This window comes from Aythya marila, assembly GCF_965140915.1.
Source record: "Aythya marila genome assembly, chromosome: 15".
In the NCBI taxonomy this organism is placed as follows: Eukaryota; Metazoa; Chordata; class Aves; order Anseriformes; family Anatidae; genus Aythya; species Aythya marila.
Genome location: NC_139056.1, coordinates 14614085 through 14639613, shown reverse-complemented (window position 1 = coordinate 14639613; position 25529 = coordinate 14614085). Strand labels below are relative to the sequence as shown.

The 25529-nt window shown below is 56.0% G+C and overlaps 1 protein-coding gene across 3 annotated transcripts in view; it reads right to left on the bottom strand.

Moving 5' to 3' along the window:
* The window catches only part of MPRIP (myosin phosphatase Rho interacting protein), a 71998-nt gene that overhangs the window by 5938 nt on the left and 40531 nt on the right, over nucleotides 1-25529 (bottom strand). Inside the window, exons 10-23 of one of the 3 annotated variants that reach the window (XM_082772131.1) lie at nucleotides 23690-23746; nucleotides 22785-22853; nucleotides 22499-22588; nucleotides 22250-22359; nucleotides 17625-18210; nucleotides 16756-16872; nucleotides 9659-13525; nucleotides 7183-7330; nucleotides 6488-6605; nucleotides 5699-5858; nucleotides 5181-5300; nucleotides 4861-4947; nucleotides 3957-4119; nucleotides 3445-3530 (exon numbers count right to left, since the gene is read on the bottom strand). In XM_082772131.1, the coding sequence (XP_082628257.1) occupies nucleotides 3445-3530; nucleotides 3957-4119; nucleotides 4861-4947; nucleotides 5181-5300; nucleotides 5699-5858; nucleotides 6488-6605; nucleotides 7183-7330; nucleotides 9659-13525; nucleotides 16756-16872; nucleotides 17625-18210; nucleotides 22250-22359; nucleotides 22499-22588; nucleotides 22785-22853; nucleotides 23690-23746 (5778 nt within the window). Of the gene's footprint in view, nucleotides 1-2190; nucleotides 2253-3444; nucleotides 3531-3956; nucleotides 4120-4860; nucleotides 4948-5180; nucleotides 5301-5698; nucleotides 5859-6487; nucleotides 6606-7182; nucleotides 7331-9658; nucleotides 13526-16755; nucleotides 16873-17624; nucleotides 18211-22249; nucleotides 22360-22498; nucleotides 22589-22784; nucleotides 22854-23689; nucleotides 23747-25529 lie in introns of all 3 variants that reach the window. The other 2 variants (XM_082772130.1, XM_082772132.1) reach the window with 2 other exon arrangements.

Below are 25529 nucleotides of genomic sequence, written 5' to 3'. Positions count from 1 at the left end.
TGGTGCACGGCGCCTGGAGAGAGGGTGAGAGCGCAGGTTAGCCGGGTGGTGGACCAGAAGCAGATGAGGGAGGCACACGGTGCTGGAAGCGGGGTTAGCTCCACGCGGACAACGATCCCCGAGGGCCTGAGGCGGCCGGGTGGTGTCGGCAGGGCCCCGGCTGGGACCTGCAGCCATAAACCTGCCTGCAGGGCTGCCGCACGGGTCAGGCGCCGGTCAATGTGCTCACTTTTTGCTCAAACAGCCCTGAAAACTCGTGTTTTGCTGCCAGCGACAAGCCCAGCCTTCCCCTCCCGAGCTGGAGCTGCCTACTGCACGGGGTGAGACGCTAAATGCTTGCTTCGGGGCTAGCAGGACCTGAGGGCTGCCCCGGTTCAGATTCAGCACCCAGATACAAGGCACAACGCAGCCATCAACCAGCAAACCCTCGGCAGTCGTAGCTGTGAAATCTGCTGTCGCCTGTGCTCGGGGACCCAGGAAAAAAGAGTGTGAGGCCTACGAACCCACAAAATCTGAAATTAGCCCAGGGCTAAAGCCAGCCTCCCGTCCCTCCTACAGCCCTACACTCTCAGCATGAGTTTCGGGGACCACAGCACCAGCCTGGGGCCAAAGGAGACACAAATCCCCAGGCCTCGCAGCTCACCTTGCCACTTGCAACCCCACAGCCTGAACGGGATCTGTTACAGACCAACGCCTGGCAGCTTCAAAAGGCACAGACCCGCACACCAAAGCCTTTTATTAACAGGCAACCCCGCTGCCTTTTGCCTTTATTTCCCTGACCGCGGTGTCAGAGGGCTGCCTGGTCACAGCAGCAGGTTGGGTTTTTGGGCCAGGTTCTGCTTAATTCATGTTTATCAAGGGCTGGGTGCGTACAAGCTCGCCACGAGGCTGTGCTGCTCCCCGCAGTTGCTGTTGATGTTAAACACTCCTCACAAAACACAGAAGGGCGCTGGGGGAGCGGTGTGGAAATGAAAGCGCCGCGATGGACTGAAGCTCACACATGATGTATTCTTTCTTTTCAGCCGACAGCAGAGCCTCTTGGGATCCCAGCCTCTGAGCACGCCCTTCCTGAAGGAAGTTAGCTTTGGGCCTCTTTAAATGAGCAGCAGCCCATGCGTTCCAGTTTGTACATTTGATTTCTAATTACATGGAACCAGATACCAGAAGCCATTAGGCTGTGCTGCCTAATGGTACAAATTCCAGCAAATTCACCCCTGAGGGACTTTCACGACCCATTTGAGTTGCTGATGAGGGGAGTTTGATGAAGGGAGACTAATGTAGGGTGAAGTCTGTGATATGGGGATCCTCCACCAGAGCCCCTGAGGCTCTCAGCTCTCCCCCGTCGCCATTCTCTAACCTCAGCCTTTACCACGGGCCAGTAAAATTAACTATTGCTCTGGTTACTCAACATCTGTGTCATTAGGATCGTGCTCATTTCTCATCAGCTCCCCCCTTTTGCTGGATGAGCTCAGAAGCCTGAGGCCAGCCTGTGGGATGGAGGTGTAGTGCCAAGGGACGCAGAGCAGCGGGGTGGGCACCAGGGAGCTTGGAGAGCAGGAGGAGGTCGTCAACGGGCAAGGAAAACATTTTGCTAAGGCACGGATCAACCTAACGAAGCAGCAAGTACGGGCAAAGGGAAATTCGGGGCAGCCTAGGACATTCTTTCTGCAGCTGAGACCGGGGGCACTATTTTACATGGCCTAGGTGGGAAATGCACGTAGAGGCATCACTGATCCACTCCTCCATCTGGCTAACAACAAGAAGGTGTTTTTTCCTCCAAGACCTGGCAGTTGCTGCAGTTTAGTCTGAGGCATGCACAGTCACTCAAGCATGCACACTCCGTGTCCCGCGCTCCCAACACAGCAAACAGGAAAATGTGCCCCCACCGTGTCCAAATCCTCTCCGCGATGGTTAGCTGTGTCGGGGAGGGTGGGAGGAGTAGGAAGATGAGAAAGCCGTGTTCCCCGGGGAAGGGCAGAGAGAGGCTGCATCTCGTATAGCTCTCAGGTCAGCTCTCTTCTCCCCTCCCGTTCCCCCTCCCCCAGTAAAATCATTAACCATGTGTAAACCAGTCAGTCATTAAGAGAAGAAAGGCTCTTGTTTGCCATGGAGGTGTGAGCAGTGCATGCACAAGTGGGCCGCTCCAGCGGGCAGCTGCGCTGTTTGGTGGGTGCTGGTTTGTTTACCTACGTGGCAGGGAACCTGGACTCGGGTTCATTTCAGTTATCCCATGAGACCTGCTCAATAACGGACTGTTGAAGGAGAAAGCAAAATAAAGAAAAAAAAAGAAAACAAAACAAAAACAAGAAGCTCATAAATCCTAAAGGCATTGGCATTCGCGCAGCCCTGCCCGCCCCCTCCCCGCGGCAGCGGCGCAAGCAGGCAGCGTGCCCCCTGCTCTCCTCCTTCCCCCACGAGACCTCCGGACAGCACACGTGGGGGACCACGAGATAAGAGCTCCGAGTTGAAGTGGCGAAGGGCAACCAACCCTTGGAGCTGGGACAGCGAGGCTGCAAGCCTGGACTGCACCCCAAAATGCACAGAGCTGCTCCCTGCATTGACTCGGTGCAGCGCAGGCACCCCGAGCTGATGACCTGCTGCTTGCAGAGCTTGGTTGGTGACTGTTTCCCCAGCTAGAAGCCTTTTTCTGCCCGGCTTCTCGCTTTGCCCCAAGTCCCAGCCACTTCAAACAGCAGCATGAGATACCCACTGCCCAGCGGGGAGAGGCAAAGCAAGTTTTGCCCATGCTGATCTCCTTTGTAACTGCCCTGTGCTTAATGGTGGCTGTGAGCGGCTTTATTTGCCCTTTTTATCTCTGTGGTCCCACAGCAACAGCCAGCGTGTAGCATGATGCAATTCTGGCAGTCAGCAGGCCGAGCAGACGCACTTGGCACAGAATTATTGGGATCTGGGACCAAGAGCAAGTACAGAACGGCCAGAGAAACGCAGGGCCATCTGCACTGTGTTAACACACAAGAAAGTGTGTGTTAAATACGTCCAGAGCCAAGGCGTCGCTGTTCCATATAAAAACCAAAAATCTCGCAGTGATGAACACTGGAAAACCTGTAATGCTGTGTGCATTTCCACCCTTTGATATCACCCACATTCCTACTAAAAACGGGGAGCAAATTCTGGGAGAATCCTTCTGTGAAAGACCAACGAACAGGGTGAAATTCCTCCTTGGCTCACGCGAGGAGCAGCTCCACACCTACATCTCAGCAGGTTCAGGAACACGAGTGCCCCACAAGGCACCACCTGGCAGTGTGCTCTGCCTAGCCACACAACAAACCATTTCCCATCTGAAAGCTTGGTTTTCTCCCAGTTGCCTTCCAGGCTAGCATTAACGACCAGGAAATTCTCAGTTTTTTTCCCCTACCGATTTCTTCCCATCTGCAACCCCCTCTGGAGAGTAACACTGGGTGTCTGAAGGAGATGGGAACTCACCTTTGACCTGATATTCCTTAGTTGCCGGCTAACACTGGATCTGTCTTTCTTCAAGAAATCAGGGTTGCTTTTTGATTTCATAATATCTGGAGAGAAGCAAAATGACCAGTATTAACGTCGTGCCCGTGGATTCCTGCGAGGGGCAGGGCCAGGGGCTTTTTCTGCCTCCCGATGAGCCAGGGCACAGGGGACTCCCCGGGGCTCCCTCGCGCCACGCGCAGCACGAGGCTTTCACGATGCCAAATGGCAGAAGCCTTTCAAAACCACGAGCTTCCCATCCTCGGGCTGGAAGGAGGAACTGCCACGAGAGGTAAGCTCAGGCTGCCCGCTCCTTGCCACCTCTGGCAACACTGTCAGCAAGGGGCGGAGGTGGGATGCAACATGAAATGGCAAAAAAGCACCACGCAAAGTCCTACGCTTGGACCCGTTACTTCCCAAGTGCTCCTACACCAGGATGCACGTGCCAGACCAGGAACCCCAAAATTGCTTATTGCAGCTGGAGGAGGACTGACCATATCCCGATACAGTGGTGTTCACAGGGGATTTCTCTCCCTGAGCTTCTGTGGCTGCTTTCAGCTGCTCTTTCAACCTGCTGATATCACAGTCTGCCTTGGCCTTCACAATGCTCAGCTCTGTGTAGATGTCTTTGTACTTGTCGCTGGCGTATTTCTTATCCTGGCAAAGGAACAAGAAGAACCCAAGAGCGTAAGACAGACAGCTGGAGCCGAGGGGAACGCACCGACGAGCAGCTTGGCACAAGCTGCCGGAAGATGAGCAGCGTGTTGGAGCAGCGCCCTGCACACCTAGCTGTATTTTTTCTCCTCCCTGCTCTGCACTTTGGAGTCGTGGGCAGCAGGCAGCAATGCCAGCCGGGGCAAGGGGCTCATTTTACACGCTCCTGAAGCCGTGTCGAGCAGCAAACGCAGGACTGGAGATATGCAGAAAGCTCCGAGCGCAGCAGTGAGCACACGGTGCTGCCCACGCATGTGGGTCCCTTTGTTACAGGATGACTTGTTTGTGGGCTTTAGCAAAGGCACCGAATTAAAGCAGAATTCCCAGAAATGGCCTTGGCAAAGAGGCTGTCTGGAACGAGCCAGATCTAATGCTGGGAGGCTGGGCAGGTCTCTAATGCTGACTATTTTTGCCATTTCAAATATCTGATGTGACAGGAATTGGGGAAAAAACACTCGCGGGGATGTTTTCCCACAAAAAGGGAGAAGGGGTAAGTTGTGGGCTGACAGAGTAGTGGGGTGCTTTACTGGTAACACCAAAAGGGGTAGTCGGTTCAGTTAGGGGCAAAAATGAAATGTCGTTTCAAATCTGGGGATAAGCGAGCTGAAATTAAAGCACAGACACGCAAGAGCTGAGCACAGCCCTCGGGAAGGTTCACAGAACCGAGCCTGCAGCCGGCATTACCCTCAGTGCTGTCTGCAGCTCGTCTTTGAGAGAGCTGATCTCCTGCTTCAGGTACTGGATTTCCGACTCTTTGACCCGCAGCAGGACCTGGAGGGACAGAAGCAGCATGAGCACACCCCTGCGGACACCACACAGCCCCCAGACCCTCACCCTGCTGCACCTGGGGGCCACCGAGCCAGGGCACAAAGCCCAAAATAGGGAAAAAGGAGGACTGGGATTCCAGGATCTCCCAATCCCACTGTGCCCCCAGTGCACGGTACCAGCTGTGTGACAGGGGCTCCTGGTGGCCCACAGGCTCTCATCCCCGCAGCCGGGCTCACCTCCAGCTCGTAGGCGTCCTTGCCCTGGGTGAGAGGCGAGCCAGCAGCCTCTCCTCCACCCTCCCCGGTCAGCAAGGTCCGCAACCGCGTGATCTCCGCAGCCAGGCGGTTATTCAGCTCCTGGAAGATGGGGGGAGATGTTATGGGATGGGGGAGCACAGCCAGGGCTCAGCGCAGAGCCAGCAGCACTTCCCAGCCCTGCTTGGTGCCTCCTCTGTGGCCTGCTGGGGCTGCAAGAGGGCATCTTTACCAAAAACCCTGCATTTTCACTCAAAAGAGAGATGAGGACACCAGCTTGAGGCAGCAAAGTTGTGACAATGCCCAGCAGGGACACAGAAATCACTCAGGTTGGAAAAGACCTCTAAGATTGCTCAGTCCAACCCTTAACCTAGTACGAAAGTCCACCACTAAACCACGCTACTATGTTCTAAGACTCCACATTTCCTGAAGACCTCCTATTCCCATGCCACAAAACAATTTCAGCAAAAAAAAACTTCAGGCTTTAGACACGACCTCACCTGGTTGTGGGCGTTGAGCTCCTGGTTCTCCCGCTGGCACTGGCGGAGGGCCTGCCTCTCAGCCTCCAGCGCCTGCGCCAGGTGGGCGTTCTCCAAGCACTTCTGCGAATACTGCTCCGAAAGCACCTCCAGCTCCCGCTGCACCGACTGCAGCTCCTCCCTGGCACACAGACACCAGCCAGTGACCTCCCCAGCTCGTCCTCCTGCGCCTCCCACCCGCCCAGGATAAGCCAGCAGGGATCTAAGGACCAGGGGGGACAAGGAGCCGTGTGCTCCCTTTTGGAAAAATTTTGAGCCCAGAGCAAGCCAACCCTTCCTTCTCCCAGCATTTTGGTGCTTGGCCACTGAAAGAGGCAGCAGGGCTTTCTCTGGCAGGTTAAATGGCAGGTTTCCTTCCTCGGGTTTCCCAAAACACAGCTGAGATCTGCCAGGCTTGCACTCAGGACCGAAGGACGTGCACACCTAACTGGGACATTTCAAGCTGCTTGGCTATTTTGTTCAGCTCCTGCGTGAGGACAGCCTCGCCACCAAAAGCCAAGTGCTTTCTTTCACCTTGCCTGCTCAGAGGTGACACAGCTCTCCTCATGTTACAGCTGCGAGAAAAGCAGCATTGTCTGCACGTCTGCTACTTCTGGTGACCATAAAGCAGCTGAAATTGGGGAAATTGAGCTGGAATCCCCAAACCAGGAGCCGATGGCTGCAGCTGGGTTGGGACAGAGGGCAGAAGGGGTCTCCCACATGCCTAATCCCCCTGTGAGACACAGGACAGACAGATGATGATGGTCTTACAGGTATTGCCTCCGGAGGGCCTCGATGTCGGCGTTGACGCTGCTGATCTGGGAGCGCTGCGACTTCTCCAGCTCTCGCTCCAGCTCCTCCCGGTGTGCGTTCTTCATGGCTTCGATGGCTGCAGGGGATGGCACAGGATTAGTACCCGGCACCGCTCTGCCCAAAGGAGGCTTTTGGAGAGGGTTTTCTTTTTGTTTTCGGTTTGGTTTTTAAAGGAACAAGACCCCAGGTCAGCCCAGTGAGCCAATCCCACTGCTTCCCAGCCTGTGCCCCTGGGCACAGTGCAGCAAAGGGGCTTCTGCAAATCCTGCTGTTTAATAAGGTGCAAACAGCCGGCCAATTTCCACGCTGTTTCCTGAACTGCAGGGCTCCTAATGCAGAGATCCTGGGCTCCAGTGCTTTAAAACTCCCCACAGCACTGAGGAACGAGTTCCTTGTGGAATCAGCAATAAATCAACCACAGGGATGACTGACACCTTTCTGAGACTGAATGGAAAACTGCTCAGAGTCCAGTACAGGCAGGGAGAAGCGTGCTGAGCCTGGAGAAGAAGTGTCTCCATCCAAAACATCCACCCCCAGCTCTTCCCTGTCTCCTGATCCCCATCCAGCCCTCATCCCCGTGGCACTGCTCCTCCCTCCTGGGGCAAACACCATCCCTGTGCCAAACGGAGCCGCCCCACGGCGTGTCCGTGTACCTGAGATGGTGGCAGCCGTCTCCTCTGCCAGCAGGCGGTCCTTCTCCTCCCGCAGCTTCTCCAGCTCCCGCTGGTGCTGCCGCTGCAGGTCCTCGATCTTCTTCTGGTGCGTCTCCTCCATGGCTGCAAATCCCCTTTCACATGTTGCCTGCAAGAGGGACGAGGGGAAGGGGTTGGCCCGGGAGCTCAGGGGCTGGAATCACAGCGGTGGGGGAAGCCCCTCGGGAGCTGCACGCCAGCGGGTGGTGGGCACCCGGCTTCCATCACCAGGGTTTTCTCCCTCCCCAGCCAGGCAGGAGCCGGCTGAGGATGGACCCCACGAGGTCAGGGCTCGTCCTGCAGCCGCTCGACCCCTGGCAGCTGCAGGGAGAGGGAAGGATAAGGGTAGGTGTGGGGTCAGATTGAGCAGGGAGTGCAACAGCAGGACCTTAATTCACAGTTGAGCATGGCTTCAAATGCTGCACGGGAAATGATTTCCTAATTCAATTCCTAGGATTGAATTTAGGCCAGGAAATAGGGAACAGGGCTCTAGGGATTGAGGAATCAACAACGGTGAAATCTCGAGTCCCAGCTGGGTTTTTCTGCCCCTGGCACAGATCCTGCTCGTGCCTTTGCAGGGGCTAAAATGCAACTGTGATGGCAGGGTGGGGGCACAAACCCACGCTGCTGGTCAGGGGCCACCTGAGCTCCCCGGGGCAGGTGTCAGACCCACGATCCCCCTTGGAGACTGCAGCAAGCCCCAGGACAGGCTGCACTGAGCCAGCCCCTCTGCAGGCAGTCACACATCGGGCTTTTCTTCCTCTTTATGCGACTTTCCTATCTCAATTAAATTCTTGCTTCACATTTGTGTTTTCAAAGGGGGGTGAGGACTGTCCCCTAGGGAGCCACGGGGACTCTAAGGGCGATTTAAGGGGGACAAAGTCACTCCCCCAGTGACACAAGTCCAACACCCACTGACCTACACTAACACACACTCTTCAGCATCACCACTTCGTTGTATAATTCTGCATAACCTCTGTCATTCCCCCTGTTTTCAGTTCTGCTGCTTTTTCCTTCCCCTTCAAGTTTTAATCCGGAGGCATTTTGCATTTTTTTTTTCTCAGCCTTGTTTTCTGAAACTTGCAGCTCAGAACCTGCCTGGGCTTGGCTTGCAGGATCCTTCCTTATGCCTCTAACACTGGAGGAAAACCACGGATACTCCTCGATAGGACTGTGGATTCAGTATTGAATGTATTGTAAATGCATTGCTATAAATCCAGGGCACCTGAAAGGTACAAACCAGTGCCTAGTGTGGTTCAAAACAGAAGAATCTTAACCTGTAAAACTGATTTGCAATTTCCTGGACGGCTTTCAAACCTAGGGACATCTCTATTTTCCTCTCTGTCCCTCTGCTCCCTCCAGAGGTGCATACACAGGCCAGTCGGAGCCGCTCTTTTCCCAAACTGCTCTGCCCAGCCGATGCTTCTTGCTTTTGTTTTGGCACAGGCTGGGAGGGAGGGCAGGGTCTGTGCTTGCTGTTAGTTTGGAGCCTCAATTTTGGCTGGTTTTGCTGACTTCCACAAACGACTGCTCCTGGAAAGCATCGCCAGCACGGCCTTTGCACGACCACTGCTGACCTTTTGGGCACCTCTCCTTGCCCCTGTTGCTCAACCTGGCTGCTGCTGGGACTCCTCCGCCACCCTAAAGCCAGGTCCCAGCTGGAAATGGTCTTGAACCAAAAGCAGAACATCCAACCCAGGAGGTTTGTTGTTTTTTTTCAGAGCTGTACCATCCATCTAAGGCTGGTTTTACAGCCCGCCCTGACTGCTGGAGCAATCTTAATGAAGGCATTTCATCCTCACTGGGTTTTCTGCACCTAAGGCTGGGGTCCCAGCAACTGTGCACTGTTTGTTACGTGAAAAATGCTGGCGTATACCACCAGTGGTCTCCCTCTCAGCCACGTGCAGAGGAGATTGCTGTGCTACAGAATTTGGCGTCCGTTTGCAGCTACCTGCCCCGGGAACGTACATTTGGAGAGCACAGGTCCCCGTTTCATCTCCCATTTTTGAGGGCAGAAGGGACAGACTGGAGATTTGGTCAGACTGGGAAAGACAGAGTTCAGGAATGCTTCTAAAGGGAAGTCACAAACAAAATGTACACCTCGGGTACGAGGAGAAACACTGAAGGAGAGCTTGACAGTATCAAGCTATTTTGAAACTCTCCTTCCGTCTACACGACCAGCAGTCCTGCTGCTGAGACTGCCTCCAGTAATTAGCTCTCTCCCCCACAGCAATGCATTTAGAATACCCCAGCACAGAGAAAAACAAGCATGGAATAAATACCATGCTTTACAGAGGTCTTTTAAGCATTTAGGGGCTTGCTCAGGTGTGCTGCCTCTCATGGGGGATGCCCTTAAGTTTGGCAAATCTTGGGACCGAAGGCACCCCCCCGGTACACTCGAGCAGGAGAAAGCATAAAGCATAAAACGTGGCAAAACCTTTAGGTTTTCAAAGTCTTTCTGGTATTTCTCCCTCAGCGTGGAAGCGCTGCCCTCCAGGTGCTTGTTCTCCAGCTCGTCCCTCATCACGTTCATCTGGGCCTCCAGCTCCTGGATGCGCTCCCTCAGGCCGTGCATGGAGTCCAGCTCACCGCCGGGACCCTGCCCGGTGCCACCCGGCTCCCCGGCCACCCAGGGGTCCCCACCGCCCGGTCCTGCCGCGGGGGACACCTCCGGGTGCTGCCGCTGGTACTCGTCGAGGGTCTCCTGCAGGCGCTGCAGGTTCTGGCTGTAGTGCTCCTGCAGCGCCTGCAGCTCCTGGCCGTGGATGACCTGCAGCTCCTTGATCTTGGCCTGGAACTTGTCCTCCAGCAGCTGCATCTGCTCCAGGTGGTACCGCTCCATGTTCTGCTTGTCGCGGACGATGGCGTCCAGCTGGCTGAGGCCCTCCGTCCTCTCGGCCTTCAGGGCATCCTCCGTCCTGTTCAGCTGCTCGATCACGTTCCGGATCTCCTCCTCGTAGCGGCCCTGCAACTCGCTCAAGCTTTTGCTGTGCTTGCGCTCTTCTTCCTCCAGAAGCCTTCGCTGACCGTCCAGCTGGGAGACCTTCGCTTTGAGATCGGCGTTCTCCCGCTCCAGCATGGCTATCACCTCGCCGTACTCCCCCTGCTGCTTTCGCAGCAAGTCTTCGTACTCGTCCCGGAGCAGAGAGACCGTCTTCACGCGCTCCTGGCAGAGCGCGTCCATGCTCTGCAAGGACTCCTTGTAGGACTTGAGCTCTCTCTCGTACTCCAGCCGGACTTTGCAAGCGGCGTAACAAACCTGAGCCTGAACAATTGCATCTTGGACTAGCAAAGAGGAATACCGCTCCAGGCCTCCCATGCACGAGTGGTAGGAAAGACTCTGAGATATCTTCAGGAGCTTCTGGCAGTCTCTCATGGCCTCCTCAGGAGGCAGAGACAGTAAGGCAACGGATATTTCCTTAAGCACGTTTGATTTGTCCTTTAGCTGTTGGGCAAGGTCTTCCTGGATGGAAACGAGAGCTTCGCTACTGCGGCCTGGCAGGCTGCAGACCTCCCCCACCTTGGCCGAGTCCTGGTACGGCACCATCTGGAGACGGCTCCCGTCCCAGGAGATCTGCGTTCTTTCTGAAGCATCTTTCTGAATCTCAAGTGCTTCAGAAATCTGGTGCATGACTCTGTCAAAATCAGGAGTCCTGTATGCTTTGATGATTTCCTCCAGCATGCACTTATGCTGCTGGAGGGCTGTTTTGGTATTATGGAGGTCCTCTTCGATTGTTTTCAATCTCCGATGGAAAGAATCCCTCATTTTCTGTGCCACAAACCCAAGTTCTGCCTTGATCAGTGTAGCATCTGCTACAGCACTGAGAAAACACGGAGAAATCCCCAAACCTGCTGTTTCTGTTTTGCCCTCTGCTTCTCCTTCCCTGGTGGTCAAGTGCACTCTCAGCTCCTCCACCTGGCTCCAGAACTCCCCTTCCAGCAGCAGCTTGTTAGACAGGACACCGGCCAAGTCAACTGCTGTAGGAGAAACATTTGCCGGCTCTATCAAAGCCTCCTCAGCTGTCCCTTGGATCTCCCTGAGCAGCTGAGATATCTCAGAGCCTGCACTTTGCAAAGACTCCGCTATTTGGTTGATCAGAGAGGCCTCGAAGGCCACTCTCTCCGAAAGCCATCTCAGCTGGCCCGCGTCAAACGTTTCGGCTCGCTGCTCCTTGGGGACTTGCTCCTCCTCGCTCCGAAGCCCTCCCTCTGAAGCAGGGGTTTCCGTGATAAGGCCCTCGCCCTGCTGATACTCAGACGGGCCTGGCGCCCCTCTCAAGGCTTGGATTGCGCTCGATAAGGTTGTCTCCAGGCCGGACAGAGTAACAAGGAACAAATCACCCTCTTTTTCCTCATCTGACTTAGGCAAAGCTCTTAGCTGCTCCCTGCACTGCTCTAAGCAAGTCAGCGCTTGATCGTTTTTCATCTGGAAGCCTCCCAGCTCGCTCACATGATTTTCTATGAGCTTGAACTTCTCCTGCCTCTCGCTCTCCAGCTGCGAGATCAGAGCGCTGACTTGGGACAAGCTGCTCTGAAGCTGCTCCCGCAGCTGGGACTCCGTGCTGGCCCACTGGTGGTGAAGGGCGATGAGCGTCTCCTGATTATGGCCGTGCTGGCTTTCAAGCTTCATGGTCACGTCTTTGAGCTTTTCCTCTGTGATATACAGCTTGGTTTCCAGAGAGTGGATGATCGAGAGATAGGTCTCGGAGTCGCTGGCCCCTGAGGAGGGGTAACCGAGAGCGGGCTCCGAGGACATGCTTTCCTCAGACAGTGACCTGTCTTGGCTGGTGTCTGAAGAGGTGCTGCTGGTCCAGTTCTTCTCTGACCCATCCGGGTGGATGTATTTTTGGCACTGGATGCTAGAGAAACGGATTCGCTGCCTCTTGGCCCCCATGATTCCTACATCAGGCTTTGCTAAGGCTTTCTGGACCAGCTCTTGGTCCTGGAGCTCTGCAGCTTTGGACGGGGAGCCAAACTCCTCTACTTGCCTCTGGCTGGTCTCAAGGACCTCCTCCTCCTCCTCCTTCAGTGCGTAACTCAGAGCTGGGAGGACATCCTGAGTTTGCAGAGGCTGCCCCAGCTGAGACGGATGACTTTCATCAGCCTCGAGGCTGGGGCCAACATCTTCTGTCTCCTCAGCACATGGACCTGTGCCTATGCTAGCTAATTTCCTTAAAGCCTCCTCCTTGGCCTTCAGCTTTACTTTCGTCTCCTCTAAATTGCTATCCAGAGCAATCATTTTAACCAAAGCCTCGCTGAGATCTTGATCTTTCTTCTCCACAATCCTCAAGTGCATTTCCTTAACGTGTCTCAGCTCCTCCTCTTTTTCTTTCAGCACCTTCTGCACACCCTGGAACTGATCCGACACCTCCTCAAACGACTGCTCCAGATTGTGGTAGTTGGTCTCTTCCATCTTCAACTTTGCTTGCAGCTTGGCGACTTCGTTATCTGACTCGGCGACCTGGTTCATGAGCTCGTGGAACCGACATTTGATCTGATCTCTCTCCCTTTCAAGCTCCTCGATGTGCTCGGCGAGCTTCTGGATGCTGGCCTCCTTCATCACCAGCTGCTCCTCCAGCTGGTGGACAAGCTCGCTGCCTTCGAACTTGGCGCTCAGCTTCTCCTTCTGCAGAATCTCCATTTGCTGCTCGTTGTTTTGCAGCTGATTCTCGTACTCGTTGGCCTTATCCTCCACCTCCTTCAGGCTGTGTAATAAAACCTGCTTCTCCCTCTCACAGCTCTCCAGCAAGGCCTCGTAGTTCTTCTGCAGCTTCTCCTCCATGAGGATCCGCGTCTGCTCGCTCGCGTTCAGCTGCCGGCTCAGGTCGGCGATCCTGTCCTGGAGGCGCTGCACCTCCTTCTGATGGTCCCGCTGCAAAGCCTGCTGCATCTCCAGGTCCCGCAGCTCCTGGGTCTTCTCCAGGAGCAGAGCCTCCGCGTTCTTCAGCTTCTGCTCGCTGGCCTTCAGCTGGGAGCTGAGCGCGGCCTCGCCGTGCTGCCACTCCTCCAGCTGCTCCTTGGCTTTCTCCTTCTCGCTCCTCAGGTCGCTCTTGAGCTTGGCCAGGGTCTGCTCCTTGATGGAGAGCTCGGCGGCCGCGTTGCTGAGCCTCGCCTGCAGGCTCTGAATCTCGGCTTCGTGGTGCCGGATCACGTCCTTAGCCTCGGCGTAGCTGCGTTTCAGCGACTGAATCTGCTGATTGATCAGCTCTTGACGCCGGCACTGGGCTTCCAGCTCGCTTTGGAGGTCTTGGTTGACTTTGTGGAGCCTCTGCCAGGCACCTGATGGCGAGGCGGCCACCTCGGTCTTAAAAAAATTGATTAAATATGAGATTAGTAACACTCTTGGCTCTCCCTTCTGAGTGTCACACCTCTGGCCAGGCAGGCCATGGAAAAGCTCCTCACAGCGATTTGGCTGCTACCCACATGCTCCAATTGGGATGATTTGTTCTTGGCACAATTTTATTTTGTTTTAACCAACTTTTCTTTTTTTTTTTTTTCTCTCTCTTTTTTTTTTTTTTTTTTAAAATGAGCGACAACTGCTTTCCAGTAACAGAAAACATGGACCGTAACATCAAAACAGCTGTACAGTAACAGGCTAAAAAGAAAACAACCAAAATCAAACAGAACCAAAAAAAAAAAAACAATGAAAAAAAAAAAAAGAAACACCAGCAGTAAAACAGAGACGGACAGACGAGAGAAAAACTGGAAGGGTGAGAAGGAGGAGGGGACGGGAACAGGCCGGGGAGAAAGGAATTGCTTTTTTTTTAGTGTGTTTGTTCATTTTGTCATGAAACAAAAAGTGCACAGTTCAGGTACCACAGTCCTACCGAACAAAAGCAACAACAGAAAGTGAGGTGGCAGCAAATGACATCACATCCCACCGAAACGCAGGGAGACAGGACAGCCGGCGTGGCGATGTCATTTCTGTGACTGCTAGACAGGACTTATTGGCTGCTCATCGCATTAGAGAGATGGTGTTATGCTAAAGTTTAAGGCTAGGAAGGATTCTAATTTCGCTACCTGCAAAAAAAACAAACAAACAAACGAAAAAGGACAAAATAAAAAGCCCGACAAGTGAAGGGGGGGGGGGGGGAACAGGTGTGATGAGAATGTAAAACGAAAGAAACCAACCTTTGTGAGATTCAAACCAAAGCAGTGTAGCATGCAAAGAGAAAACTCACAAAGAGAGTCATGCAAAAGGCGACAGAAATTATGTATCTTTAAAAAAAAAAAATAAATACACAGACAGGAAGAGGCAAGAGAAGCACAGCGTTAAGCCTAGGAATTTGGCCTGCCTTGCTGTACTCTGGTTGCTGGTAAGGAAAGCCCACAGATGTGACACTCAGTTAACGTTAAAAGTTAAATTTCATGCTTTACACCAAAAAAAAAAAAAAAACCATGCAAGAACACCCGCCCGGGACAGGTTAGTACGTGACCCCTCCCGCCCGCCGTGACCGGAGCTGGGGACGTCTCGGGTCGGTGTGCGTAGGGCAGGAGCCCCCACCGTGCCCCCCGTTGGGCACCCCGTGTGTGTCCCGAGGAAGCTGAGAGCGAGAGAAGGGTTACAGGAGGGGGGAGAGGGCTGCAGTGCACGGCACATGCATGGGGGCCGTTATCTCGGCGGCTGCCTTACGGGAACAGCGTCTCTCGTGCCGCGGCAGCGCTCGGGTGTCCGCCACGGGGCTGGCCGAGGGCTCGGTGCCCCCCCCGGGAACACAGGAAGCTCTCCAAAATTAGGTGTGATGGAGGTGGGGGCCGTGACATGTTCAGAGGGTGAGTCCAATAAAAATGCCGTGATGTTTGCCCGCAGTTTGGGGCTGCAGAAAGCCCTAAATAATAATTGGTTTCCTTCCCTTCACGCTGGTGGGGTTTGGTGGGGTTACTCCTTCCTACAGGGCTTTAATCCCTCTGCTCCTGGGGTAACGTCAGGCAAATCGCTGGGACAATTAGACCGGAGCAGCAAAACCCTCTGACCCTTCCTAAAAAACCCTGCCCAGCTTCTAGGTGAGAGGCTGGGTCGCTCCTTAGCGCAGCAACGATTTGCTCAGCCCTTCTGCAGACTTCCCCTCTCGCCCCACCTCGCATCGAGGCGCCACGGCCACCTTCAGCCAGGCCGGCCTGATGGATGCAGCACCTGGTTTTGATCCCCGTCCCCTGGTTTCCAAGCCCCAGGCGAAGCAGGGTCGGATGCCTGTGCTCCAGGGATGCGGGAGTTACTCCACGCTGTCGTGGAAACTCGGGCTGGTGCCAGGGCTCGGGGCCAGCGCGAGCTGCTGCCATACGGCAGATTAAATCCAGCCCCAAAACAGGGGCGGCAGCTGCAGGCTACGGAGTGGCAAATCCAGCAGACACTGGGATCGTGATAGATGGGGAAACTGCTCGCTTTTCTCCTCCTCCTGCAAGAGGTGCCCCTGCAGGAGCTCATCCCTGCACCTCGCACAAAATTGGCCTCTTGGCGGTCTCATTTAGCAGCCTTACGGATGCTGAATCTGCCATTCGAAAGGGGATGGTGCTGCCTCTCTAGCACTGACTTATTTGCTAGCTCGATGCCATTTTCTTCTCCTTCTGGTCCCCAAGGAGGTTTTTCCAGCATTGCCAAGTGAAAATGGCACTCCTCCCAGCAAGCACTGTAGCTTGGGGGGGCTTAAAAATACTACACTAATAAGGAACTCCTCCAAGGAGATCACCAGTAAGGGAGGCAAGACGCGCTCTTGCCTGGGCTGGCTCCTCTGCCTTTACAATTTCTCCAGGGGAAATTCCTGCCCTGAGAAACAAGGACGTAAGGCTTGCTGCCGCGGGAGCACAGCACGCAGCCACACAAGGATCCACGTGGATCCAGAGCCACTTGGGCCAAACAGACGTGAGCAGATCAAAACACCAGCCCTGCCGAGCCAGAAGCTGCCTTCATGCCTCCTCCGGAGCACGGATGCTCTCACAGGAGGGGCTGGCGAACAGCCCGCTGTTTGGAGGTGGGGAGGAAAGGCTTCCCGAGAGATTCTCCCATCTCGTTGGCCAAAATTTCCAAACCATTTCCAGGCCTTGCTGTGGAAAGGCACCTTGCAACAGAAGAAAGCACCGAAGCTCTCCAAGACAGCAGCTGGGCTGTCCCAGAGCAAATCATGCCCTGAGTCCTGAAGGATCTGATGGACTACAAGAAACGTGGAGAGCCTCACGTCCATCCCCTGCCCGAGGGGAATGCCTGGCACTCAGAAGGGGATTGCACAGGCAATCATATATAGGATGGATCAGAGATGGGCTTTGCTGAGGTCCTATCTACCACGGCTGCGTTTCGTTTTCTCCTGGGGAAACCAGTAGGCAGCGTTACCTTCTGCCTACTCCATTCCAGATCAGAGCTTTTGGTACGCAGGAGATCCTTTCCAGGTGACAACTAGCAACTTTTCCAAGAGGGTCAGACCTCTCGGAGCCCCTCCATCTCTGCGTTAACCAGGGTGCACCCACAGCAGCCTGGCCTGAAGCCCGACAAGGTCCCCTTTGGGCGCAGAGAAGACGGCTTTCCCTCTCCCCCCAGCCTACCTGCAACACGTAGCCCTCCCGGGCACTCTGCTCCCGGCCCAGCGCCACTTTCAGCTGGTCCTGCAGGTGCCGGTTCTGCTCCAGGAGCTCCAGGGCCTCCTTCTGCTTCTGCTCCAGCTGCAGGGACACAAACAGAGACAGCGTCCAGTGAGTGGGGAGGGGGTCGGCCATCAGGAGAAAGCAGCTCGGAGGGGATGCCGAGCGGCACAAGCAGGGCATCCGATGGCACCGCTGCCTCGCTCTGCTCTGGGATCTGGATTTCATTTTACCAGGCGAAGTTCCACCCCCCAAAGAACTCTCTTGGACTTTAGTTTAATCCATAAAGCTCAGCGCAGAAAAGGACAAAGGGCACCAGCCCGTGCCAGGAGTGACCCAAGCAAATCCCACTTGGGTTCAGGTTGGCAATACTCATGGCTACTCCACGCCTGCACCCCTTTCATTCCTGCTAAAGCACCTCAATCCTGACTAACAACAACCTCTGTTATCCCAGGCGTGGCCCTCTTCCAAGTGAGCTGAGTCTCCTTTCTTTTCCTAAACTCCTGAGATCGTTTGATACAGGCTCCACAAGAAGCCAACCTCTGTGACGTGTGCTGCAATTCAACCCTGCTTGTAATTTTGCAGACATAATTGCAGACACAGATCCCTACAGGTGCAGAGGCTGGCAGAATTATGAGCTTCAGTTCATAGTCTGGTTAACACGCATCTACTGTGCTCATCTCCTCAGGGGAAGGCAGGCTGACAAACCTAATCCTGGGACCAAGAACGGACGTGGACCTGCGCCCCAAGCACCCCCACTTACTGCTACCACGAAGCAGGAGTAAATGCAGCTTTTTAAGCCTTGCTCAGGCCTCCTACAGCCACCTCTTTACCTCCTTCTCCAGCAGCGTGGTCAAGTGCTGCTTCGCCAGCCCCTCATCCCGGTCCTCGGCGTGGGCGAGGTGCAGGGGCGCAATGGGGATCTGCTTCTCCTCCCGCAGCGGGGTGGTCTCCACCTGGTGCCACCGCTGCTCGATCTCCACGTGGACGTTCTGCGGTTTGATGTCCGCCGGGACGGGCAGGATCCTGTCCACCTCCATCCTCAGAGCTTCCTCCGGCCCTGCCCCGTCCATGGCGTCGATCATCTCGAAGCGCTTGCGCCTCTCCTCGCGCCGCCGGGCCCGCTCCCGCTCCAGCTCTCCGGGGTCGGCGTCGGCGGTGCCGGCGTCCCTGGGGAAGGCGGCGGTGGAGCTCTTGGAGGGGTCTGCGGCGTTGGCACGCTCCTGGGCAAGGGCTTGCTGGATGGGGCGAAACTCAGCCCAGTCGAAGGTCTTGGATCGTCCTTCTCGCCGGCGCTCCCGGGCGCGGCTCCGTTTCTGCTCCGGGTCCAGCTCTGCTTGCTCGGCGTCCGGCTTCTCGCTGGGTTTCGGGCTGGTCTCAAAGGAAGAGCTCGTTTTGCTTTTCTCTTCTGGCAGGGAGCTGCGAGGACAGAGAGAGGAGGAAAGAAAAGCGTCAGCGTGCGCTCCGGGTGGCGAGGTGCTCCCACGCATGCCTTGAAGAGCCGGGTGGAAAGGGGCTGCTGAAGCCCAAGCCAATGCCACGTGGGTGCCCCCCTGCCCCTCCGTCTCCCACCGCCTCTCGGGCGCGGGAGCCACCGCTGCCCTTCCCCGGGTCACGCTGGTGCGCAAAGCCTTGGTGCAAGCGGCCCCGGGAGAGCTCGATCCCGACCGTGCTCCTCCTCAGCAGCTGCCCCGGGGCTGGCAGCAGCCCCAAACCATCCTCGTGGGCAGTAAAAAGGCTTCGAGGACTCCTCCAGTGCCTGCCCATGCACACGCACACACCAGTCGACGCGGCCACATGATGTGCACACAGGGAGGGTGCCACCGGTCCCACCAAAAGCCAGCCCGGCTTCAGCACCGCGGGGCGGAGAAGCACGGAGCATCTGGTAACGGGGGGACGGGCAGTAACGGGGAGAAAACTTCTCCGTGCCACTATCTGCGCTGAAGGCACGGCTCTCCCCACGAAAAGCAGCCTGTTGGGTGGCTCGGGGCTGCATGGCACGGATGCTGTTGTTGGTGCAACAAGGAGAGCGAGAGTTATTGGACACGCCGCGGAAATCGCTGCAAACGCCAGATTCTCAAGCAAGGGATGGTTTTTAGTGCCGAGTTAGGGGGTGGTGGGTTGAGAGGGGAGACATACTCGTCAAGCAGGGAGAGTTATCAGGGGGAGGCAGTGCCGTTTCCAACCTACGGGTAATCCATAATGCAATACCAGCTCATTAAACGTAGACATGCCAGCCTTGGAACATGCAGATCGAAACCAAAAAAAAAAAACAAAAAGGAAATAGCCGTGTTTAAGTTTGCAGAGGAATCCTGTCCTGCTGGAATGGCACAGGCTCGCTGACCCCTCTTTGCCACCAGAAGCCCCCCGAGATGCCTCCTTGGGGCACAGCCCTGCTGCTCAGGCTGCCCCTCGGCTCTCCACGTCCAGCACAACCACAGCATCCCCCGGGCTCCAGCACAGCCTGGAAAAGCTTTCTCGAAGGGCACGGTGAGAAAGAGCCAGAAAGCAGCTGTCTGGGCCCTTCGCTGCAGGCAAATCAATGCTACCACTGCTCCAGCCCACGAGACCACATGCGCCTGGACTGCTGGCAGCAGGAGCAGTGGCAGCAGGAGGAGCAGCAGCAGCAGGAGGAGCAGCAGCAGCAGCAGGAGCAGCAGCAGCAGCAGCAGCAGGGCTCCCCCAGCGCTGGAACAAGCCCCGCTCCCCCTTCGTATGCCCAGACAAAGACTGGGGCAGAAGGGATGACTCTGCATGGGGCCAGGTATCTTCCGATGCACTTTCATCCACCACCAAACCACGGGCTCGGTAGAGCTGGGTTTCAAGAAATGCTGGCAGTTACCGGCTAAAAAACAGCTTGGAGACGATTCCTTCTTCAGCTCTGTCACTCGTAGCTAATAAAATAAAGCCAAAAGGCACCACAGCGAAACCTCCTTGCTCCTCAAGCATTTAGAAGACACTGCCTGGCTCCAGAGCAGACGTACAGCCAGGCACTGTCTGGAGTCAGTGCTCACAGCTGCACTTTAAATAAATAAACCAGCGAGGAGATGGCGTCTTAAAACAAAGAGTGCCAGGAAGAAAGAGAGCCCCGGGGCTCCTCGGGCATCGGTGGGGGGCAGAAATAACGTTGCTCTAAACACCACGGAGAAGAAGCTCAGCGTTTCTGGAGGTGCCATCTCTCCTGAGCCCACTCCTCCTCCTCAGCTCCCAAAGGGCACAAGGATTTGTGCCAGGGCACAGCTGGATGGCCGCAGGGAGCTGTGCTATGAGACCAACTGGGCTGCCCCCAAATTTTGCAGTCCATCTCCCACGAGTGCCCCGTGGCTTTTCATTCCGCTCACACATTTCCCACCTCCTCCACTGCAGAAAAATCAATTCCCATCATCGCGTGGCGAGGAGGGGACTCTGCCTCGCGACGGTATTTATGGGTCATAAAAATGGTTTTTATAGGGGTGGACGGGGAGCGCACGGGGGCTGCAGGGAACGGGGGCTGGGGGCTCAGCAAAGAGCCAGTGCTGGAGCAGTCACCGTCCTCCTCGTGCGTGCCTTACAACCTGCATGGTTATCGTTTGCCCCGTGTAATTAGCGCCTCCGCAGATTGCAGGGTACAGCGGAGGGCAGGGAGCAGGGCAGCACCTGCCCCCCGGGGTGCTGACACACGCTGCAATATAAACAGTAATTAGGACTGGAGTAACGAGAGAAAGCGTGAGCTGGGCTCGGTGGAGACGTGGCAGGGGGGTGAGGAGAGGCGGAGGAGGGCTGCGGGGAGCCAGCAGCACCGTCCCCAGGCTGCTGGCAAGGTGAGGGGGCTCACGACGTGCCCAAAAACGCCCCGCCGGGCTGGGTTACCGTAGCGAAGGGCTTGCCAAAAACCCTCGGTGAACGCAGACCTCCAGCTCCCAACTTCTCAGCGAGGTGACCAGACCCCCCCCCACGTGCACCCCACCCGAAATCAGCCCGGTGAGAAAGGAGCAGGGTGCACCACTGATTCCCTCGTTCCCCAGCTCGGGCTTCGGCATCGCCGGCTGTTTGGGCGGCGTAACAAGTTACTGCACAACCGGCCCCTGGAGCGCCTCACTGGGGTAAGCCAAGTCAAACCACGCCGCGTGGGCTCGGGGGAGAAGCAGTGACAGTGAGCACAGGACTACTGTCATGCAGTAACCTGCTAGGCTATCAAGATTTATGGCTCTTTAAAGGCTGGGAGGTCCCCTCAAATTTCCCGGGTCTTCATCTTCACATCTAGTCACATCGGAAGATACCAGTGTGTGGGGGAACCAAGTGTCAAGACCAGGCTGCTTCTTCCCTTCTTTCTGGCTTTTGTTTGAAAGAAAAGAAAGAAGAAAAAAAATAATAAAGGGGGAAAAAAAACAAAAGAAAAGAAAGAAAAATAAATGAAAACTGCGGAACTTCCCATCCGAGGTGCAGAAAAGGAGGAGCATGCAGTGAATCACAAGATATACAAACCACAAAACGTTAATACAGGAGAGAACACAGTTTTCCAACCTGGGCTTCAGCACGGATAGTTTCAAAGAGAAGTTTTTCCTGGGATTGCATGGAAATCAAACACACAGAGGAGTGAGGAGAGAGGCGGCGACCCCGTGAGGCCCAGCAGCGGCCGGGTGCCAAGCGGGACGGGACGGGAGACGCCGGAGCATCCCCGGCCAAGAGTGCTGGGTGAGAGGAGCCACTCCACCGGGGGCAAACCTGGCCAAAACCTGCTCGCCACAGCTACGGGAAGGACGGGAGATGGAGTTAATGGTGCGGCCGTGTCCGGGAAGCCTGTAAGAGGTGGCCCGTGGGAGCGTGGCTGGCACGGTTAAGCTGTGAGGAGGTCAAACGCCCTTTTTGCCTGAAGCCACAAGCGCTCACGGGCGGTTCTCTGCGAACCCAGGGGCCCCTTCCTCTGGCACTGGCGGCAGGAGGAGAGGCGAATATCGCTAAGGCGCAAGGGGAAGGAGCCGCGGCCGCTATCTGGGAGATCAAAAAAGGGGGGAGGCGATTCCCTGGCTGGAGTTTAAAACACATCGGAGCCAAACAGCTTCTCGGCGAGCCCCGGGCTCGCGCTGCCGTGACCCGCGGCGGGGACGGGCAGCTGGTGCTGAACAGTAGCCAGAGGAAAGGGGGAACCCAGCGCGACTGCTTCCAAGTGCTTTCACAATACCTGGTGGGAATCCAGAGGAGCCTTGAGATAGGCACAGTATTTCATATTCCTACGCACAAATTAAAGCCACATTTTCAACCCTCTTTGAAATATGCACGCGGGAAAGAGTAACTGAGCATTATCAGCGTCCCCACAAAGAGCATCCAAACCAAGCCCAGAGAGAGGGATGAGAGAAAGAGATGGAGCTTCCAGGGACAGACAGGCTCAGCACGAAGAAAGGACGAGGACAAGGAAAGAGGAGTTACTCCTGCACACAGAACCAGACCACCGCAGGGACCGGGAACCTCCCCCATTTACCTTGTTACGTCGGGGGCAGTGGTGGGGCGAACGTGCTTCATGATGGTCTGAATCCAGTTGCGGCGGATGCCAGACGTCATGGCAGAGAGGGTGAACTCCCCTTCCTTCGTCTGGGGAGAGCAGAGCAAGGCTCAGAGCTGCTGAACGTGCACCAGCGCCTGCCCGTGCTCCCTGCAGCCACCCAGCACCCAGTCCCGGGGCTCTGCTCAGCCACCGGACTCTTCCTCCTCCTCCCCACGTTGGCCTTACGTGGATCTGGAAGCCGTAGTTTCGCTGGACCGGGTACTCGGTGACATCGTAGCACGTGGATAAATCGATTTCTCCATCCAGGTCAGCTGCCTGCAGAGGGAGGGGAGAGGTAAAACACAAAGCTGGAACGCTTTTCAAACCGAAAGCGCTGTGGATACGTGCAGGGCGTGCAGGGTTTGGGGAGATGCCCAACGCCCTCAGCCCTGCAGGGAGGCACACAGCAGGTCCGCGGGGAGCACAAAGCCCCAGGAGCAACGGGTTTCATGCCCTTTGGGGTGCCACCTACCTCCTCCGCCACCGAATCCCGGTAGTATCTCAGGCTCTGGTCGGTCAGCACAAACCAGTGCTTCTTCCACTAGGAAACAACCAGCACAGGGTGGTTACCAGCAGCTTCTCCCCTCCCAGCTCCCCTGAGAAGCCCTCCAGAGGAGCAGGCAGCAGCACTTGAGCTGGTTCAAGCCACCGGGACTCCCGGCTGTCACGCCAGCCGAGTGCCAGACCCCAAGAGCACCAACCCCACGCCTGATGGTTAAACGCCACGAGAGCCCCAGGAACTGCTGGAGCCCTCTGTTAGCTCTACTGGCAGAAGGGTGCTTTTAGTGGCTGCACTGAAAGCCTTGGAGGGATTAAAAACAAAAAAAAGAAAGGCAATAAAATGTTTGTGTTTTATCCGCAGTACCTAGAAATTGAATTGCAGCCTGTTCCTGGCACGTGCTCTATATGAACGCACCTTCTGCATGCTCCCTGCACAGAATACGTTTATCCAAGGGAGCTCAGCTAGCAAAACACTCGCTCCAGTGCTTTTCGTTCAGCCCTGGGTGCCCACAGACATGCCCTCGCCCCCTGGGCCCAATGCACCAGAGGGTACCTGCAGCTCAGCCCAGCCCCGGCTCAGCAGCGCCTGCCCCAGCTCCATAGGAACCCACGGTTTTAACATCCAGATGTGGGGCTTGGAAACTCCCAGGACAGAGCACCAGCTATTCCTGGCACACTGCTTCTGCCTCCAGATTTGTCCGCCCAACCTTCTGGCTTCTCCCACTCCGTCCCCACCGTCCCTATTTTATTGCCACCCGTCCCCCGGCACCGACCGCAGCCGCGTGCGGAGAGCTCTCCCGGCCACGAGGCTCTGTTGGAGGTGTGAGCTGCCAAAAAGGGGGGTAACAGCAGCGGGGAGAGCTTCCCCAGACTCACCTGCCCGTCCTCGTACTGTTTTGTCAGCCAGCCCTTCTTGAAGTTCAGCAGGTCGGGCTGCAAGGAAGGAGAGAGGCGGTCAGAGCCGCGGGCTGGGCCGCCAGCGGCCGCATCCAGCCAGGGACCAAGGAATGGCAGCAGCTTGATAAAACGCAGCCTGCACCCAGAGAGACCAGCCCCAGGGAAATTGGATCACTGCGCTGTGTGGAGGCTCAACGTCTGCTCCGAGGAGGCGCAGGGATCTGCTGCCTGGTTTAGTCGGGCTGGGCCCTTCCTAGCACTTGTGATTTCGTACCGCTGAACAAGGATTCAAAGGAAGAGGCAAGGGATTAGCAGGACTGCAAGCATTTTTGTCCCTCTCTTACCTACTAGGAGGAGAAAACCACACGTTATTCCACGCATGGATTCAACGCCAGGCTGAGTGCCCAGATGCAGGGCCTGGAAATGGAGGGAATCCCAGCTCTGCAGCACCCAAACGACACCTGCTATTTCCTGCAAAGCGGGTGCACCGCGATGCTGGAGCGATGAGCAAAGCAAGGCAGCAGCGTGGGCTGACTCCTGCCAGCCTTTGCTTCCTCCCCAGCCCTGCCAGCGCACCGGGGAGGATGTGGGGGAAATGCTTTTGCTCCCTCGAGGCTGAGCTCCTCCGGCTGCTCCACGTGCTGCGGGCAAGCGGGGGAGGAAAGGAGAGCAGTGGGTGAAATGCAGCTGCAGCATCCAACACAGGCTGCAGCAACAGGAGCAGGGAAAAGCAGGGACCGGGAGCCAGTTCAGCCAAATCTGTGCTACGGGGGAGCTCATCCTGCATTTGTGTGCTCCCACGGTGGTGGGAATCCAGCACAAAGCCACAGGGGAGAGTAAATGCTTCCTCACCCTTGCCAAATCCCTAGAGAATTGGAGGAGCGAGCGGAGAGCCGCCAGCCTGAGCAGCCTGGCCACGATGCAACAAGCCCACCCAGCCCCAGCAGTGCCTGCTGAAGAGGCAGAGAAACCAGAGAGAAAACTGCATTTGCAGTGACTGCATCCATCTGTGAAGCAGGCCAGGAGCGCTGAGCATCCTCATTTCAGCCCTGATTTACCCTCAGAGAGCGGTACGCCATCTGCCTGCTTCTCCTGTGCCAAAGTGCAGGTGGGATCGTGCTCCCGGGGCCTGGGTCAGGCACAAGCCCTCCCTGGTACAACAGGGGAGCTTTACAGACAGCCCTACCCACACTGGGCTCAAGAGCTTTCAAAGGAGAGTCTTCAAGCAAAGCATCTACATTTCAGATCAAAAATCATCTACATTTCAGAGCAAAAACCACTGGCTCCCAACCGCGCACTTTGCAGGGAAGGAAAACAGGAGAACAAGTGCTACGGCTGCTCACGGGCTTGTTATTTATCAACTGGGAAGAAGCAAGAATCATCTGCAAAAGAGACAAATCCCTCTTCAGCACCACTCCTACTGCTTTACTACACCTCTCTGTTTCCTTAAAATTGAAGCCAAGGAGTAAACGCAGCCAGAGAGAGCCGCAAAGATGCTGCTAAGCCGGCAGCACCGCAGCCCCGGGGCGGGCAGGTTTCTCCCAGCACAATCCTCTCTCTGCCTTTCCCCAAGCACGAGCTCGGCCCAACGCAGAGCTGCTGAAAGCTTGGGGCCAGCTGCTGCCGAGGGGAGCAGACACCAGAAAACAGAAAGAGATGGAGCACTGATCGGAGAGGCACCCACGGGCGCGAACCGCAGCCCACAGCGCCGAACAAAGGATGAACTCTCCCTCGGTTTTTATCCTGCTGGAGAACTGATCTGGGCTGATACTGCGAACCTGAGGGGCAGGGGAGTCTTGCAGTCGTGGCCGCAAGCCAG